This window comes from Phaseolus vulgaris, chromosome 9 (genome assembly GCF_000499845.2).
Source record: "Phaseolus vulgaris cultivar G19833 chromosome 9, P. vulgaris v2.0, whole genome shotgun sequence".
NCBI lineage: Eukaryota > Viridiplantae > Streptophyta > Magnoliopsida > Fabales > Fabaceae > Phaseolus > Phaseolus vulgaris.
The window spans coordinates 11,539,395-11,560,508 of NC_023751.2; the positions used below are offsets into that span (position 1 = coordinate 11,539,395).

At 30.4% G+C, this 21,114-nt stretch overlaps 2 protein-coding genes across 2 annotated transcripts; both read right to left on the bottom strand.

Moving 5' to 3' along the window:
- Positions 1–72: 72 nt before the first annotated feature.
- LOC137820643 (THO complex subunit 5A) lies at positions 73–6,816 on the bottom strand. Its single transcript, XM_068624825.1, has 8 exons — positions 5,936–6,816; positions 5,570–5,860; positions 3,607–3,943; positions 2,834–3,171; positions 2,471–2,721; positions 1,597–2,167; positions 1,384–1,515; positions 73–1,074 (listed from the first exon to the last, which is right to left on the bottom strand). Exons 1-8 carry the CDS (start codon positions 6,164–6,166, stop codon positions 808–810), a joined length of 2,418 nt encoding a protein of 805 aa, XP_068480926.1. The 5' UTR covers positions 6,167–6,816; the 3' UTR covers positions 73–807.
- Positions 6,817–14,723: 7,907 nt separating this feature from the next.
- On the bottom strand, positions 14,724–16,108 carry LOC137820993 (transcription factor HEC2-like). Its single transcript, XM_068625372.1, has one exon. The coding sequence runs from the start codon at positions 15,758–15,760 to the stop codon at positions 14,948–14,950; it is 813 nt and encodes a 270-aa protein (XP_068481473.1). The 5' UTR covers positions 15,761–16,108; the 3' UTR covers positions 14,724–14,947.
- Between the last annotated feature and the right edge of the window lie 5,006 nt (positions 16,109–21,114).

The following is a 21,114-nucleotide window of genomic DNA, read 5'->3' on the forward strand; positions in this document are numbered from 1 at the left end:
AATGATTGGATTATATAGCAGGCTATTTACGGATTTGGACCTTAAGCCCAATAAAGGGTCTGAACAAAGGCGTTACGTGGAAGGTTCCAACATCCTGCATCTCACTGTATGGGGAATAGCTTGTGTGACAGTTAGTTGGGGATAGAATACAGAGTACATAATACACAATACAGGGAGAGAAAATGGAAATGAAGGGTTGGGGGGCATTTTGACCTATCAGTTGGAAACTTAACAGAGGTTGGACAGAGTCACTTCTTCCCTGAGAAGCATTAGCTCTGGGATAACAGGGGTTCTCTTCTGTAATTGCTTCTGTTTTTCAATCAACAATACAATCTTCTGTTTCCTCTGGAACTGGGTTCCTATCACAATAATCAATAATCAATCAAAGAAAATACTACAACCACTACAAAGGAGACCTCAGTAATGTAAAACTAACACAATTTCCACCCATGATTCCTGCTCCTATATACTGAAACCGAAGTAGCGGCATTCGCCCGAAATTAAATCACATAATAATAAAAAATCAACAGCTGAAATGAACCCGTCAAAATCTATCACAGTATCTCAGCCATTTATCTGATGGTACGAGTCAAGAACAATGTTGTCACACGCTTAGATGAACGCATATATTACGGAGGTACGATGTCCAGATCCTCGCAAAAGTAAAATTGCACACCATACTCTATTGCATCAATTTGTCATCTCCACAGCTGAGCATTACTATTTGGGAGAGTTTGGAGGGAAGTCTACTGACGAGATCATTATAGTGATTCTTTCCTATAATAATTATCAGACAAGAACCTACCACTATTGGGGACATCTGGAATTGAATTTCATATCTTTCCAGGAGATCATCTTCCTGCGATCCCTTCCTCTAAAACATCTACCCAGGAATCTACCAGTAACAGGCTTGCATAAGCCAACATCAACCACAGAAGTACAATTTGTCCTTTCAGACGATGGGAATGCCTCATCCAAATAATAGTCGAACAACATAGCAAGACAACTAACTTGGTGAGCCAGTACATAATTTTGTTGATTGATAGGTAGCATCTTCAGTATGTGTAGATTGACCTACAATTTATAAAGGGTAGCACAAACAAGGACCATGAGCAGGACAAAATGAAGAAAATAAGTTAAACTTGCAAGATGCAGAGATATTAGGTGTTCTATAGTACTTTATACTTTATTGGGGAACCCCTGGGGGCGAGGGAGGGAGGGGAAGTGGGGAGGAGATGGGCCACAATTTTCTATCAAGAACATACAAGTGATCTGTGGTTTTAAGGAGTAACCGTCCCATCCCATAATTCCCATTCCCAGAATCATATCCACAAGATGCTAATAATTTTACTCCAGTAACGTATTGAGTGATCCGTTACTCACCTCTGCTTCCATTGCACGGAGTTCATTATACCACTCTAATCCTAGTTTATCACGCTTTTCCCCAGAAGATATACAGCGAATACTCAATGCAAAAAGAGGAGGCCTTAGAGGATATTCCATACTGATTTTTATCTGTCAAATGTAAAAAAGTATATATGTAATTGCCAATATCACTGAATTAAACTGAGTAGATTAAGGAGAGTATTTGTTTACCTTAGCTTCTAATTTCACATTGCTCTCATCTGCACTGATTTTTCGGCAAAGAACTAAACAAAATTCCTTGAGCCCATGATGCATCCATGACACAGAGTTTCTGTCATGGTAATTGGATAATATATTTTCATGTTCTAGTTCAGTCTGTGCTGGTTCATCTAGATCACTTTCAGTATCCAGCAAGAAATCAGAACTGTCATCATATTTTTTGAAACTCTGTGACCTGATTTTATTGAGTGGAGGAACAATACTTTTAGAAATTAAGTTCAGCTGTGTGGAATGGTCAAGCTTAGACATGTTAGGAAGCAAAGTTGGAAGCTCCCCATCTTCTGTAATACTTTCAGGTTCTGCTTTTGTGACATCAGAATGTTCATTTACATCAGCATCCATTGGTTCATGAACATGCTCCTCTTCATCGATGACAGCAGGAGATGAGGACTCTCTAGGTACAGGCGGAAGTCTTACAGGTGACCAACTATCCAAATTACACAACGGAGTGTGAAAGGCCCAAGGAACAATTTTGCAGGACAAACAAGGCCAGTCAAGCTTTGCAAGAAATTCTAGCTGTTCCCTGTAAGCCAGTAAAAAAATTCATCAAATTAAAACTAAAGTGTGCCCAATCAAATAGGTAAAGCAAGATAATCAGAGATGCTCGAAAATAGAATGAAATTTTACTAAATTCAGGATACACAACCAGAATCACCACAGGAAGGCAAACAAAGAAGCAATACAGAGATGCAAATGCATCAATATAACCAAAGCAATGCCTGGTAGCAAACTTTAATTTGATCAAAATATGGTATTTATCTTCATTGAATATCAAGAAAGGCCCTTCGCATGCTAAAACTGTACACATACTAAAACAGCAACTCACAGAAGAGCCAATTGAGCTTTTCTTCTATCACGAATCCTGTGCAGAACTGTCATTACTCGGTTCTGCTGGCGATATAGTGAAAGACCAGATATAACATTTTCATTCTTGGCTGCTCCACTGTCCTCAGTAAGAAGCAAGGGAGACACCTCAGGCAAGAAATCAATCCCCGCCAGGTGCTGAGCCCATTTGTAAGGACGTGAAGTCCTTTGAGAATTGAATGTTGTAGCATCTTGAACAAAGAGTTTGGCAGACTGCACAGCCATTCAAATAGAAATAAATGGAATATAAAAAGTTAGAGAATAGATTAAAAGATATGGAAAAAAAAATAAAAATCATGCAATAGCTGTGTAAAGGAAGTACAACCTGCTGAGGAAGCTCAAGTCCCGTATCATTAGGGAATAAATTGCATAAGATGTCATTCTCTGGACCTTCATTACAACCTTCTATTCCGACACATACAACGTTCAACTTCACCAGATACTCAAACCTTAGAGTAATAAGTTTGGCAGATTTTGAATCAGAATCCTCATCTTCATACACATGGACAATGATTTTAAGTGGGTGAACTTGAAATATTCCCCCCTGGTCAAGGCTCTCCTTTGCTTGAACCCTCCGTGGCCTTTTTCTCCGTCTCTGACCATCTTCTTCTTCATCGGGAGCATCATCTTCCAATTTGGAACTCTCCATTGTAGTGGAATTGTCTGAATAATAAAACAACATCATAGTGAATCCTTAAGTTCCGTTTTAATAAGCTGGAAATAACAGAAATCAATTTAAACTTGGTACAGATATTCCAAAGCCATGCCAGGCACACACAGAAATATTGCAAAATTTTAACCATCCATTTAATTAAGCTGGAGAAAAAATGAACTAAAGACCATTAATAAATTTCCTTCACTGTATTTTTATCCCATTTTAGTAATAAAACCAATGACAATTTTCAAAATCTACATATATATATATATAAAGCAAACAATACAATTGATGTGAAGTTCAGATTTAAAGTTGATTCATTAAAAAGATAATGTCCATAGCTACAATCCAGTGTCAGTAGATACACTATCAGCTGCAAGACTACAGACAACATATATTCTAACCAGAATAATGCTAAAATTCATAAATAAACTATCAATTACCAGTGTCCTTGTGAGCCTGTTGACGAGCAAAAGCTTGAGCATCTTTCAGGCTTCCTATAATCTCCAGATCAATGGGTTCTGCAAAGGCCTCCTTTTGAGCAAACAGCTGTGAGTAGATCACATAAAGGGCTGGAGGAAGTAACCCTGCCGAATGATGCTGCTTTAATCTCTTAGTATGATGAAGTCCTAGCTGATTTTGTACAGGCAAGGAGGCCTTCTTAAGAGATTTGAGATGTGAAGGGAGACTTGTCAGGAACTTCTTTCGGTTTGCAATAGTCTGCAAGAGGATTTTCTTTTGTTGTTCCAGCTTCTCATGAAGTTTGCAGAGTTCTTTACGCTGAAACAAAATTGGAAATGACAATTGTAAGCATATCTACTGCTATTTGCACCAAAAATTCGAAGTCACCCGGTTATTAAAGCAATAGTAATAGACAAATGAACCTATGAAAGAATTTTTCAACACACCCTATGTTTAGGTGAGTGAAAATGGAGAGGAAGGCAACAGGATACAAAAACCCATTTTCATTATTTGCTTCAGAAAAAAAAAAAAGGAAGGACACAATTTTAAATGTGGGTCCCACGTATAAACACATTTTGCCGCTAAATTGCAGTGAAATTAGGAGCAAGCCTAATTTTTAATTGCTTTAGTTATAGATTTAAAATTAAAGATCGATGTGCATAATTGATACGGAAATTCCACCTAAGAAGTGCATGCATGTATATAGGTGTGCATGTCTGATCATAGATCGATACGGAAATCCCACCTAAGATTTGGTTCATATCTTATTTGTCTTAACTTTGAGCTTGCTTGATGTGAACAAAAAAGTTTAGTTAATAGTTTAACATATTTTTCAGAAAAATATTATATATTCGAGCAATTTTCTGAGTTTTAAGAATTATTATGTATACATGTGTTTATTTGAGTTAAATTTCTAATTAGTAAGTGCTTGTGTGATGGTTTTCTGTTTGAAATAGTGATCTCCTAATGAGGATTTTTTCTAAAAAAAATTCAAAATTCATTTGGAAGTTCTTTAACAGTGTTTTGCCTTATCCAAGTAAAGAATCACTAACATCTATATGAACTTCAAGATTTACCATGTTGGCTTCTTCCCCCCTTGTATTTAACTATATGAGCATTAACTTCTAGACAAGGTTCTAAAGATTAGTTTGCAACCATGATTTCAATCACAACATCGAAGATTTTGGAGTCTTTGCAACTGTAATTGAGTTCGCATTTGTTCCAACCTCAAGTCCTCTTGAGATGATATCAAGAGGATCAGTAATCACATCCGACTTTGGAACTCGATACTCCGTCATGATTTTGTTCTTAAAAAAAACCACATTCACGATTTGGTTCTTAAAAGACGTCTCTGAGGGTTTAGAGAGGAATGTGCATATATATAAACTATCATTGACCTCGATTCTTAAGTGATGTGGGACTATATTAGACGTACCGGAACAAGCTAAGGTTAAGGGAATCAGTTTTCGATCCCCATAGACAGCGTCAATGTTTTGACCTCAAATTGAGATGACATCACTGACATCACTAGGGACAATCATTGTATCCAAAGTATTGTTCGCTTTGGAGCTCGACTCTCTGTCACGATTTTGTACTTAAAAGACATCTAGGGTCAAGAGAGATAGGTGCTGCCTTTGGCCTCAACTCCTCAACTCCTCAACTCCTAAAGCGATGTAGGATTATATTGAATGTACTCCATAACTTCCAAAGATATCAAGGACAAAAAAACACGACAATTAAAAACCGTGCTTCTAGCTTTTCAATGCAAAACATTCAGGGCAGAGACACTGCCAAAAGTTTTGCCAGAAGCCAATATAATAAAAATGAAAACATACTATGGCTATATTGCCCACTTCTTCCTCTTTCGCTATTCCAAATTTTCAATCTACCTAATTTCATACTGTCAAGTAGACTCCCTACGCAGGAATTTTATCGCAAAGTAACCTGGAATAACTCGAAATTGAGCCTCCGGAGCATGAGATTGTGCGCAGCGTCGTTCGACAAAACGGAGTCCTTGATATCTTGAGGAGCGTCGCGGAAAAACTCCTCCTCGGGGACGAGGTCAATGTCGGGATATTTCGATTTGAAGTCTGTGCAGGCCTTTATCGCCTTAACATAGTGGTTTTTCTCGTACATGAGGTTGTGAAGCTGCAGCGTTGTGAAATCCACCGGTGCCTTGGCACGCTCCGTTTCGGTTTTCACGCGGTCTTCCTCGAGCAAGATAGAGCGATTTGCCTAAGAACAAAAGAAAGAGAGTTATAAACCCTAAATCAGAGAATGAGAATGGAAGAGAAGTGTAGAGTAGAGTACCTGGCGGAGAGTGATGAAGTGTAGGAACATCTGAGTAACGAGATCCCGAAGATGTTGTTTAGGTTTTCCGTCCTTTTTAATGGCGAGTACGTCGGCGATAATGTTCTCTACGGAAGCCTTGCTATTGCGCAACATTTCGTAGGGCGATTCCTCCGACTTGTGAGGCTCTGAGGAACGCTCCTCTTCCTCTACACCACCTATCGACCCCTCTTCTATCTCACCGTCTTCCATTGATTCTCCTCTCTTCTCTGTCACAACCTTGACCTAAACCCCTTTTTTCTACCGCTTTCAAGACAATGTCAGAGACAACTGTTTGTCTTTCTCTCCAATTACTTCCTTCCTCCACTTAATTGCGGACGGCTACGACGGAATACAATCAAACTGCAATCCTTGCTGCTTAATCAGTGTTCATTGTTCATTGCTCCTCGGGTTTAGATTTATTATATTTGTTTGAAACATTTAAATGATTAAAGAAAAGCTTTTCATATGTATTTGCAGATTGATTTATTTTCCATGTTTGATTTTACGTAATTAAATTGATTTATCATTATGTTACATGGAGTCTAAATGCTATTATTTATATAAATTATAGATATTCTATAATGATTTATCTATGTCATTTTAAAATTTGAGAAGTTAAATTTACATGTTTAACATAACTACATGCTGCCGTAGATCGAGAAAGAAGCTTTGCGATTTCGCCTCTGACCCGCATCTGATTGATCTCCTCCCCTGAGTCATGCACCCACCCACCATTACTGGAATAAGAGATTCCATGGCCGTATTGTTTAATAGATTACATAAATTGTTCTCTAAATTAAAGTCAGTTGAAAAAGCAAACTATATTATCCAGCTTTTTCTTAAAACAAATTTATGCAGATATGGATTTAAAAGGATGAATCTATCCTCCTACCCAATTCTATTTCCAATGCTGATACACCTCCATCTAAACATCTTCAACTACTCATTCAATACCAAAACCTGAAAATTTATATTTACTTTTATTATAAAACTTGAGATAGAATGGTAACATACCAAATAAAAGTAGAAGTGGACTATATAATTTTGAAGTAAAAAAATATTGTATGTAAAAGTCGTATTCCACTATTTTTGTTAATTTCGTAAAAAAAATAAAAATGATAATTTGATTAAATCAAAATACATTATTTTAATATAAAATTATATAATAAAAAGTTTAATTGAGAAATAATTTGCTATCAAACTAACATGTTTTTTTGTCTTGTACACAATACTTTACACAAAATAATTTTTACTAATAATTTACTGATTGTTAGAAAACACATTGTATATTCTCTCTATATATAATTAATATGTACTTATTTCCATGAAAAAATAAGAGAAAAGCGCACAATTTGGATTAAGAAGTCTCTGTTTTATGTTTTCATGGCCTACCCTTTGGAAGGATTTTGCTTTCTGCACCTTCTATTTTTTAAACATGTATCTCATAGGTAGGTGAAATGACGGAATTGCTTTGCATCTGTTTGTTTCCTGAACGCACCCCACCAAAGAAGAAAGAGAAGAAGAAGAGCTAAAAAAAGCTTATTTTGAAAATGTGTTTCAAAAAGTACTTTCTATAAAGTATAATGTAGGTTTTGAAAAGTTTGTTCCATAAATCCTGTTTTAGAAAATTTGTTTGGGTGCAGAAAGAAAAGGTCCATTTGAAATCAACGTTGGTCCCGACGACCTTTAGGGTATTGTATTTTGTACCCCAATAGTTTTCAAGCTGCAGCCCTATATGGTGGTAAAATGACAAAATTGTTCAAAAAAAATCATCATGGATTGCACTTCTGCAATATATTTTTCAGATCTAGAAATGTCTTTAATCCAAAATGTATTTTCCATATTTGAAAATATCTTCTAAAAACGTATAAAATAAATAAAAAATAAAAAATATATATTTTAGAATTACATCCAAAATATAAATTATGTTATAAAATATAAAATATATTCTAAATTATACATTTGTATTTTTTATTGTATATTTTGAAATATAAAATTTATATTCATAATATAAAATCTGAATTACAAAAATATTACTTTTATTTATCTAAAATATAGAATCTAATAGATCATCACATTCAACAATCCAAAATTAAAACTGCAAGAACAAATATCTACAGTCAATTTATGATTTAGGAGGATAAATGTATTCTATAGGGTGCAACTTGAAAATTATGGGGTGCAGAATGTAATACTACAGCCTTTATTGTTGATCAACCATTTATTTGTATGGACTGAGACCATGCTGATTCCTCCAACTTCAGGATTTCTGTTTTAAAGTGTTTAAATTTTTAACACAATTTTCATTACTTAAACTTTATTAAAATTATAAAAACACAAATAAAATAATTAAATACAACATGAGACTAATTTTTTATTTTATTTTATATAAATTTCCACTGATAAAAATATGTACTTTAATTTCTCTTCCATAAATAGATTGAACACGAAGTTAGGTAGTGGGCCTTAAATTGTAATATTCTAAAAGAATTTTCAGAGAACTAATGGCAGTTTATATTGGCTGTATTACTAGTTTGATTTTTATTAAACATATAATTGTTTAATATATTGAATCAATATTTAATTAAATTGTATATCGATTTTTTCCTAAATGTGTATTTTATTAAAATTTTGAAAATGACTTATAAATTTTTAAAGAAACATGATTCAATTCATTTGAATAAATTAAAGTTTTGGTGATTGGACGTTTTATACCGATGTTAATATTTTATTCACATTCCATCTGATAAATCACACTCTATCATTAATATTATTATTGTTTTTATTAATATTATTTACCATTATTAATACAGTCACATCAAACAATTAATACTAGTAATTTTTATTTTATTTTTATCCTATTATATTCTTATTCTATTGAACATGACAGCTTTCATAGTAAGTCATTAACTTAGTTTAACAAATTTCACAAATGTTGAATTGACATATCTTTGTTTAAAAATTGTTTTACATTTTTGTTAATTTTAATATAATATGAATTTTATTTTCTTATCATATCCTTATTTATTTTATCTAATTAAAATAGTTCTCAGGCTTACCATAAGTAAAAGAAATGATGATAATGTCATACTAACAAATTAAAAACACTGTAATACAAATTAAGTATATTTGCGCAAATATCAAATTTAGTATTTGAGAAGAGTAATAAAAATATCTCTTTTGCGGGTCTAATTTGTTAAATCATTTTCTTTTAAGTACCATGATAGGAGACAAATATTTGGTGGGTTTAATCTTCTTTTATTGAGTTTTTTTTTACAGTAAATTCAATTTGATAACATGAAAATGATAAATAATTTTTGTTAATAAAAAATAATATAGTAAATTTTTTAATTATTTCATGTAAACTTTATTTTTTAAGTGGTATATATACTTTCTTAACATTATTTATTTATTTTCGCCTGTTCTTTCACTTATTGCGGAAGATATTTTTTATATTTCCTTCATTCGAGATAATATGTTCTTTTATTTTCTATTTTTCGTTCACTTATTTATTTATATATATATATATATTTATTTGTTCCATTTCTTCTTAATTAAAGGTGTTTTTTTTTTAATTTTAATCTAAGTTATTAATAAGAAAGGTGGAGAAATAGAAGAAAAATACTTCATAGATTTATTATTATTATTATTTGATCACACACTGCTTTTTGTTTGACTGATGGACTCTTGTCAAGACCTTACATAAGGAGTTGAACATGTTATGTGCTGTTTCTTTTCACTACACATGGTGTTTTCTTTCAGAGCTTAAAGTTGCTGCTGAACATTGAATTCTTCATCTTTTGCGTCAATCTAGAGAAAGACTTTGGATAAATGTTTTTGGCTCTGGGACACGCATCTCACAGCAAGAAAGAACATTGAACCAAAAACATTACACCATGTCAAGTTCTTCTCCCCCAATATCCTACACAATCCAATTCAATCCACGAATAACATTATTTTATACATTGTTTTTGTTCCTATATTATTTTCTTTCGGTTTGGCCATATCCTCTCTACTCTTTAAGACCATATACACTTTTTTTATCCTCACTGTTTTTATAAGATTTAACTGACTGAAGAAACAACCGCAGATACACAAAACACATGTTCAATGAATACATATATGTTATACATATTGGAAAAGTTTACATAACTTTTTTAACTGAGGAATAATAATTCAATGCAACCACTATATAGAGATATTTTTATGTATTCACGTGATATTTTGGATATTTAATTTATATAAATATATATATATATATATATATATATATACTGGTTAGCACTACCCTTGAATTACAGACAACTTGGCCTCCCACGAAGTGAACCAATTAAAGTTTAGAGATGAGAGATGTTAGCGTCAGGACAAGACAAACAAATAGCCATTTCTAATATCTTTCTCATTATTTCTTCAAGCTCTGTGGGATACTCTATACCACACTTTTTAGCTACTATAAATATTCATGCACAATATTTTTTTAAAACTGTGAACATCTTACCGATATAAATTTACTTTAAGTCAAATTATTACATATCCCAAGATAATATTTCATAATATATGTAATAATATATAAATAGATATGAATTATTTTATAAAATAATATTATAAGATTGAATTAAATTTAAGACTTATTTTTTTTATATATAACTTAAACTAAAAAACTTATTTCATATGTAAAATAAGTTAAACAAAGACTTAATGTATAAACTTTTGTTGTTTTTATGTGATGGCAGATGATTGTTGTTATTTGAGATCAGCCTAGTTGAGATGTCAAATTGTATAGTGATGTCTAACATGAAAATTTTTATAAAAAAAAAAATTAAACAAAGACTCAATGTATTAATTTTTTGACTCGATGTATAAATTTTTGACAGAAGAAGAAAAACTAACAAAAATATTACATGTAATGTGCAAAGTGCATATATTTTAATCACGTAACTCTAATTTAAGCTATGAAATGCAAGCACAATTAATAGTTCCAACTCAAAAATGCTTATCATGCCGACAACTCATTGAACAAAATAAAGAATCAATGTTACAAAAGACAGTGTTCAATAAAAAAAACATACATACCACACAATTAAAGCAGGACTATTAAAATAGGGAAGACAAATAAGGGCAATGGATGTTGCCCTAAAACATAAATATGCATTGATAATAAAATCACGAGAAATATTGTGTCTAACAAGTAATGTGTGAAACATATAATTACTGTTGCTGGACAATTCTCAATCCTCTAAACAACGTTTCAATTTAGTGAATACAAAATGATTACAATTATAAAAAGAAGTTCCCCTAAAAAATTTAGATTTATTGATGAAAATTAGGGCATTCATAAAAGTTAATAAGTATTTTTTATATATAAATAGTATGGTTATCCAAAAAATACAGTCATAAATTAATGTGTATGTTAACTTTTTACTTATTGATTGTCGAAAAAGTCATATCAACCTGAATTGTGATTAGATGAGAGTGGTATTATATTTTGTATCGTTTACATAATAATTAAACTCAAAACTAAATTATAGTTGTTGTGTTTCTCTTTAACCACTGGTATAGAAAGAGTTTATAACGGCAGTTATATATTCGTATTTATTGTAAACTTAGTTTTATATCGAAGAGATAAGAATATGGCTATTTAGTCGCATTCGTAAATGCGATTTATAAATGTGGTTATGGTAAATAACCGCATTCTTATTTAAACTTTTGAAAATAACAATATTAAAACCCTAAATCCTAAGGCAGCAACGACGGTGGCAACAACAACAAAGTAAATACAGAATATCAAAAATCAAACAGCAAACAATGAAGCAGTGATGACCTTCTCCAGTACAAAAAAAAAAAAAACAAACAGATAAGAGAACAAAAAAAATATATAAACCAATGGTGAAGAAGAAAAGCGAAATCGAAACGAACTTACAATGACACAAAGAAGACAATGAAGGCTCGCAGAAGATGAGAGGAAGCACGAGAGAAAAAACAAAAAGAGAAAACGAAGCGCAAGAGAACCCTTCGCCAATGCAAGAAAACAAACAAATAAGTGAAACGAAAAAAATTTATAAACCATTAGTGAAAAGAAAGAAAGCAGATCGAAATGTCAAAAAGAAAGAGATTAGCACCAGAGCAGAAACAGACAAAACATGAAGTGTCAAGAAGAAAGAAAGTATGAAAGCGTAAGTGACGCGCTTGAGAATTAAGGTAAAAAATAATTTAAGAATGCGACTATTAATAATAATTGTATTATTAAATCATGTGCTTTGATTTACAAATTCGACTATTTGTAATAACCGCATTTTTAAATAAAGTTAATTTAAAAATGCTACCGCGTTTTAATGACAATGACTAACTCTAAAAATACATTAAATAAATAGTTGCTATTTATATTCTAAAAATACATTAAATAAATAGTTGTTATTTATACTGGTAAAAGGATAATTTTTTAGTTTGTAGATATGATCTCATATATTATAATTTGAAAGGGTAGGATAATTAATGTACTTAAAATTTGGTTGAATATTTATATATTGACAAATATGGGGGAGTTACGTTGCTTTAAATTAAGTGATTGATATTTCAGAATTATTATAAGTCTAGATATAATAACAATTTAAGGTACCGCAAACCCAAAATATATAAATACCACATTTTTTTGAAAAAATATAAAAATTTGAGAGTCAAAATAACGATAATTTTTTTTTACCATAGATTCTACTAACTTTTATAGAAACATTGGATCCAAAGCTTAGAGACGGTTATTTTTTACAACACGCGGAGCAGGCATTCTTTTATTTTTTTATTGATAAAAAATATTAAAACATTTGATGATATTCTAATCTATATAAAAGAAATTAGAAAAATAAAATTAATTTTTTTGAATAAAAATTATATAAAAATCTGACATTCTCTAAAAGTTATACAAAATCTGTATATAAATATGCATAAATTTAAGACTTATCCAAGATGCCATATAATGACGGAGATCTTATATTTTAATTTCTTTAAAAATATTTGTGTTAGAGATTTCATAAAAACAAATATTTTTATCTATAAATAATTAAATAATAATAAAAATATTTAAAGGAAATTCAAATCTTTATACAGAACTATTAAGAAAACTTCTCACCATCCAACAAATAACAGGATTCTTGCATCAACCCAACAACAATTTAGTACTTAATATAATTACATCGTATCCAGCAAAAAAAAAAATATATTATAATATATAATTTTATTTTAAGTTAATTTTATAAAGTTGAATTAAATTTAAAATCAATTTTATAAGGTTGAATTAGATTTAAAGTTATATTTTTAATATGACTTCATAATAGTTTAAAACTTATTTCAGTAAAAATTTGATTTTATTAAATTGTTCATAAATATATAGTTTTATATATTTGATAAATAAAATGTGTTAAAAATTCTACGTATAAAAATGAGAACAAATTTTACTTTTTCATTTAAATTTAAATGAATTTCTTAGCAAAGTGGGAGAATTTATATTTGAGATATAGAGTAAAAATAGTGAATATGTAAGTAGAGTGTAATGAAATAATGAAATAGTGAGGTGGAGAAGCACGTAAGATGAAAGGGTTGACGAAGCAGATGGCAATCACGTGTGAGGGGATGAGGTGGAAGGACGTCATGACCGTGCCTGATAGTAAACGCAACCACCGCATTGGTGTCAGATAATCACGTGGATTTCTCATGCATCTTCTCCTCTATCCCCGTGCTCTTTTCTTTTCTTTTTCTTTTCTTCCTACTTGGTTGCTAAATGCTAATGCTTATGCTACCCTCACACACAACTCTATGCACTTTACTCTCCCAATTTCCTTTCCACCCATTTAAACTTCATACATGCTCAATTTCATCTCTCAAAACTATTTAATATAAATAATGCAAAAAATATATGTTATTCATGATAGATAGATAGATACCATGAGCTAACACTACACCTTACAGCTCGCATCATCCTCTTTTACACCGTGTCCACCCTTTGTCGTCTTCAACTTTTTTAGGCCTCGGAAACCCTCCCATCATGCCCCTCCCTACATTCATCTTTCATATTGCTCCCAACCTAATTCAACTTCTTTTTCTCATTCAATTTTCTTCCAAATCTTAAACATCTCCCTCACTCTCTCTGCTATATTAATAATACAATTATTTTTTAAATTATTAACATTTATGATTTATGTAATTTTATAAACATAAATTCAAATTAAATATTTACATATATATATATACACATAATATCTTCGCAAATTTCTTATTTTATTGTAGGAAGTTTCTAACCTAAAAGTTATGTCATTTTTTATGTTTTTCATTTCGTTTTATATTTATTTATTTTGGCTTCTTATATCCATCAATGTAAACAATACTTTTTTAAAAACAAAAACACCATTAATTTACTCACATATTTCTACTAGCAAACGTTCCAAATTAACACAAGTTAATTGATTGAATCATGAATCATTAATTATTTTTTGCTGTCCATTTAAAAACATGGAAATAGTTTTGAATACTCCTTTAATGTGGACACCCAAAACGAGATAGGAGAAGAGATGAAGAATGAGTTATTGATAGGATTGGTAAAAAAAGTATGGGAAAAGAAGAAAAATTGTTAATATAGAGTGTTTACTATGTTCGAGTGTCCCAAAAAAAAATTATTTAAAATTTTTGTTGCTGCAAAACTTAAGGTGCGCTTCTGAGTATACATAGAGGAAATACAATACAGTTTGCATACAGAGGAAAGGGGAGATATGAGAATTGGTTTTGGCGAAGAATTGAATTTTTTTGGCATAAGTTTTTTCTTATTGTTGATAACAATTTAAGACAACTGGATTTCGAAAGACATGCCCGAATTGGGCGGGGCAGGTGCATACATATAATTTGCACCAATATATATTATATATAATCGAGAGAGGCTAAGCCTTAATTATATATATAAGAGTATTTATGAATTGACTAACTAGGTTTTACGCACTAAACGAATCCTTAATGATATGAATTAGGCAGAGGAAAATAAGGGGTGGAATTGGAAGTGGAGGTGGTAGCAGTCCTAATAGAACCAGACATAGCAACAGGGAACCCTATCCCTGGTGCGTTAACACCGACAAGTGGCCTAATATTGTTAGAGGAAGCGCGTTCCAGCGACTGAACCTGCGTTTTCAGAAACTTAACGTAGTGAATGGCCTCATCCAACATGGACGCAGTGTCCATCTTGGTCCCTCCAGGGACCAGTCTCTGCAGTATCCTTATCCTCTCGCTGATCCTCTCTCTGCGGTGCCGCGCTGCCACACTCTGAGGGTCCTTCGAAATCTTCACGTTCCTCCGCTTCGGCGGCTTCACCGACTCCGGGTCTATGTGTATCGGCTGCATCGCCGCCATCCTGAATATCATATCCCTCATCGCCGCCATGGAGTTCCGCTTCTCACCGTAAGGGTTTACAGTTGCACCCTCGGTTGGGGTTTGTTGAAGCATTATTGGGGAAGGGTTGTTGTTGTTGTTGTCGGAGAAAGAGATTGTGGTGGGAGATGTGGACGATGGTAATAAGTGCGTGAAGGAGTAAGAGGACCAAGGTATAGGGCTAGGAGGGTTATTATCAACTAAATCTGCTAGAGGCACAGTGCTACCACTGCATATATTGTTGTTGTTACCGTAGAAGTCCTCGGGGGGGTGAAAATCTTCCATGGTGTTGGTGTCACCATAGGGTTCAGAGAATTGAGGTATGTGTTGCATCATCATGGTCATGATGTCCATCTGCTGGTGCTGCTTCTCCTCCGGCTTTAACTGCTCCACAGTGTCCATTAATGGGTTGTTTCAGCTTGCTGAAGGAAAAAGGGGAGGTGGAGTAGTGAAGTGAAAATGGTGAGAGTGAGGGGGAAAAGGAAAAAGGATGAACAAGTATGTAAAGGGTAACTGAAAAAACTGAGAAAATTAGCAGACGGGTACAGAGAGGGATGGGGAAGAAAAAGAAGAATATATATTTAGCAGTGGAATTGGGAGTTGAGTTTCTCTCAGAATTTGCAGTATGAGAAGGGTTTGTTAGAGTGGTGAGAAAGGAGGGGCAATAGTGAAAATAAAAAAACAATAAAATAGTGATATTGGGAACAGACTACAGCAAATCATCAACACCTGGGAAGCGGTGACTCTCTACATGTTTATGCCTCCCCACATATATATATATAATTAGCATGTTTTTTTTTATAGATAAATAATAAATAAAATAAAGAATTTAAGATACGTTACAATTAATTAATTTGAAAATTATATTGTGTCATATCAAAATGTAAACGGAAATCTTTTACTATCGTATCAAAAATGGCAAAAAGAAAGTCTTTTTACCATTCAGTTGTCAAATAATATTTTCTTAAAAAAAATTCAATTCCCAACTATTTCAGAATTAGCATGTTATAATATTATTGTTGTTATAAACTTTTACTGAATATACTGTTCAAGCTATATGTGAATTGTTAAAAGACAAATAATTACGAAAAAAATGTTTTGCGAACTTTGCCAGAACAACTCAGATTATTTAAATTTTAAGAAATGATAAAAATATATGAAAATGAGCATATTTAAGAGCATGTTGTTAATGCCCTACTTAAGCAAAAGGAAATAACATAAAAATACTAAAAATGTTTGTAAATTTTATTAGTATGAGGGAACAATTTATCACTGGCCTAATTATAGAGGAATAAGTAAGTTAAGTAATCAAGAAACAGGGAAATTGAACACATGTTTATTAAAAATCAAATGTCATTTAATCATTTAAAAGAAGCTGATATTCATACACCATTTTTGTTATAATTAATACAAACACTCCTATTTAAATAAATATATATATAATTATTTTTATCAATAAATACAAATATATAAATAAATGAAGTATTTTGAAGTGTTCTTACCTATATAAATAAAGCTTAAAATATATACAAAGAGAATATTAAACGTTTTTTAACCTTCTTTCCTATTAAAAATATATAACTTATAATTAGTATTTTTAAATTATACAAGTATTTAAAGTTAGAACTAAACTGCAACACAAATGAGACTTAACTCATATGAATGTCGAAAGAAACTTTAACAATTATACTAGTTAAATTTTGTCGTCACTTTATGATTATTATTAAATATTATAAATAATGTTAATATTATAAATAATATTAATTTTATTAATTTTTTATTAATAGTATTTATATTATTAATGTTATTATTACTAGTATTATTAATTTTATTATATTATTAATATCATTAATACTATTAATATTACTAATTTTATTATTATTATTAATATTATTCATAGTAATAATATAATACTAATTATATTATTATTATTAATAATATAATACTAATTATATTATTATATTAATATTATTAATTTTATAATATTAATAACATGTTATATTTATTAGTTATGATTATTATTTTTTATTATTATTATATATGAATATTATTTATGATTTCATAATTAATTATATTATAATAATATTTTTAATATTATGTATATAATTATACGATAATAGTTGGTAGATAATATAGATTTGTGAGTAATAGTTGGTAGGTAATAGAGATTTGTGGGTAAAAGTTCGTAGGTAATAAAATATGTGGATAATAGTTGGTAGGTAATGCTGAATTTACCTACGGATTCAGATCTGTAAATAATATTTGTAGATAATGTTATTCGTAGGTAATGCTAAATTTACTTATGAACTAAAGTTCGTGGTTAAAAATTTGTAGATAATACTTTTTTTTTAGTATTATTTGAAAGTTGACCTACAAGGGTCATTCATATAAATTGAGTAAGAACTATTTTTTTATTAATAATAAAAATAATATAAATAAAAGTATTAGAAATATTCTAATTTATATAAAAAAAAAACTTCAATCCAAATCATATGAAAATAAAGATAATAAAAATAATCAAATATAATTTTTACAAATATTTTACATAAAAGGTTTCTTTCAACACATGTTAATAAATTAAAAAAAAATGAAGTAAAGTAGTGTTCTGATAGTCTTTAAGTCATAACTAGAGGTAAGTTTCTGACACATTATTGTACAATATCCCACCTCCAAAGTAAGAACTATTAATCCTACAAGTTTTAAGTTTTGTAAAGATAAAGCAACCCGTCCTAAGTCTAATTTTGGTAAAGCCAAATGTACAATGAATCTAACACTCGAATGTAGTTGTGTGACGTTTAAGTAGATGATAGTAACATTTTACTTTCAGATAGTGTGGATATTATAAATCTGGTGCATATATTTAAATTTAAATTTATGGTTTTGGGAGATATTAAACAGTTAAAGTCAGTGACCTAATAATTAAGAAGGGAGGATTATTGTAGCAAATGATAAATCAAAGATGCTACGTCAACTAAGTGCCATTGAATTTGAAGGCCATGTATCTTTCATGGATAAGTGTCCAAAATAATTATTGTCATCTTTGATTGCCATTTTATATACATTAAATGTTGTTGGACTCAGCTATTCTTTGGACTAATTTAAGTAAACTTGTTCATTGTACCTTACACATGTTTATAAAAAAATAGTTCTTATTTTAGCACTATAAAGTTATATAACAATATAACAGTTATCAAGCAATAATATCATTGATTATATATGTGCGCGCGCGCGTAAATTATCTAAATGTTAAGAAAAAAATAACAAGTATAGTAAATACAAGAATAGTTAATATACTTTAAACTTTGAAAATATATATAAATAAAATTAAAGTATTCTAAAAATTATATAATTTAAAGACAATAGATAAAGTATACTATTAAAAAAAAATATTATCTACGGATTTTTACCCATAAATCTAAATCTGTAAGTAAATTCAATATTACCTACAAATATTACTTATGGATATTATTCACAGATTTACATTCGTAGGTAAATTCAACATTACCTACTAATTATTATCCACAAATCTCTAATACCTATCAACTATTATTCACAAATCTCTATTACCTACCAACTATTACTCACAAATCTCTATTATTTACCAACTATTATCTACATATCTCTATTACCTACCAACAATTACTCACCAGTAACTATTATCTACTATCTATTACCTACTAACTATTACTCACAAATCTTTATTACAAACTAATTATTATCCACATATCTCTATTACCTACCAACTATTATCATAGTAATTATATACATAATATTAAAATATTATTATAATATAAATAATTATAAAATCATAACTAATATTTATAAATAATAATAATAATAATAATATTAATAACATTATTATAATAATTAATAATAATATTAATTTGAAATATAATATTAATAAAATTAATAATATAAATTATATTAAATATATATATATATAATATTTATATTATTAATTATATTAATATTGATAATCATACTAATAATTATATAATAATCATAAAAACTTGACTTGTAATAATTAATAATTAAAGTTTCTTGAAAAATAGGGATTTCACTTTGAGTTCCGTAGGTCGTTTGAGTCGCACTTTCTGTTTTGTGAGAATGTTAATTTTGGTTTACTTAAACTTCTTCTAGTAACTTCTTCTCACGAGGTCGTAAACATTTTTACCATTTTTAGCGAAGCTTTATCACCTTCATTGTTTCAAAATCTTCATTCCAATTTAGACTTGCTAAATATACATTCTGAGTGCTCGTGGGAGGTCAACCATAAATAATTTTGTGTCAACCATATTCAATTTTCTGTTTATCTATTTTTTTTTCTATAATTTTATGTTCATCCTTTTTTTCTATAATTTTATGTTTATCTATTTTTTTCTAGGATTCAATCCAATCTTAATTCCAATATGTTTTCACACATTTATACTGATTTTTTTAATTGTAAAAAATAGTCTTAACTTTTATCATACGAATTTTTTTTTATAGATACTATGAATAAATATTTCATATCCAACGTACTATTAGAAGTAAATGTAAATATTTAAGTACAAGTGTTTGACTTCCTTTACGAAATTAATTTAATTTGTTATTAATATTTTGCATTTTTCAGTATTTTTTCAATTACTTTTTATGTATAAGGTGTAAGTATTATAATTCCAGTTATAATAATCCATGGTTAGTCTGTTACAAAAACTGGAATTCAGCCCAACTCCAATGAAATTGAATGGAGCAAGTTATATTTAAAATTAGACAAAATCTACGCAATTAACTGCACCCTATCTCAATATCTTCAACTTCCTATTCCTATGCTGTTGCATGTTTGCCTCTATCGTCTCTCGCTAATTTTCCGCTGTGCTTCTGTTGTTTTGTTTTCTAGTTTTGTGGGTATGGAAGATTCTTCCTTCTAGTTTTGTGAATGTTGTGGGTGTTGGTTTTGGGGTTTTAGTTTCGCTACCCTCTTCATTCTCGATATTATCATCATCATATTTGTATTCTAATTCTTATCTCACTACCATGTTGTTTTTGTGGTCCACTTGACTTATTTAAAAGGGTATATTTTAATTTTGGCTACATTTTTTTTCGATTGTAATTCAAAGACTATTGTGAGAAGGAGGATGTATAAAATTATTAAATATTAATATTAAAAGAGCCATTCATCAATCTAATTATTTAATTTCTTTTAATTTAATAGCGGTAAAAAGTAATTCATCTAATATAACTAGATTAAAATATTGGAAGTAAAAATATAATTATTTTTCAGTAACTTGATATCCTTTGCAATGATATAATTATTCACATACCTTACATATTAACTCTTCAATTATAGGAATAAAGATGCTTTAAATGCCTTTCTCTGATGCATGAATAATTCTCCATTCCAACTTTTTTAGGTTAGAATACATTGAGTGGAAGTATCAAAGTGCTAGCTTTGCCCTAAAATTACTTTCTTTAAAGAACCCTTAAGCCCCACGCACGTGCCAGGGGTCAGAAATGTTACTAGATAACTTCCCGGTTTCAGGTGGGGATCGCTTTCCTGCCGTTGGATGAAAATGAATTCAACACGTGATTGCCATCGATGGGAAATTCTAGTGCACCGTTCATTTGATGATAATGATTGAGTGTGGTCTATTATCCCTCATGTTCCGCAGCCGTAGCCTAAAAGACCTAAGCTCTCTCTCATTTAAAGTGGTGCGCTTTTCGAGATGGATCAGGCTCTGATGGAACCTGCTTCATGTGCTGGATTTGTTAACGAA

Excerpts from the sequence above, each read along its gene's own strand:
- LOC137820993 (XM_068625372.1), bottom strand. The coding sequence starts at position 15,760 with ATGGACACTGTGGAGCAGTTAAAGCCGGAGGAGAAGCAGCACCAGCAG.
- LOC137820643 (XM_068624825.1), bottom strand. The coding sequence starts at position 6,166 with ATGGAAGACGGTGAGATAGAAGAGGGGTCGATAGGTGGTGTAGAGGAA. Across the intron at positions 3,172-3,606 it reads ACAGGCTCACAAGGACACTG|ACAATTCCACTACAATGGAG; the intron begins GTAATTGATAGT and ends TTTATTATTCAG. Across the intron at positions 2,168-2,470 it reads AAAGCTCAATTGGCTCTTCT|GGAACAGCTAGAATTTCTTG; the intron begins GTGAGTTGCTGT and ends ACTGGCTTACAG.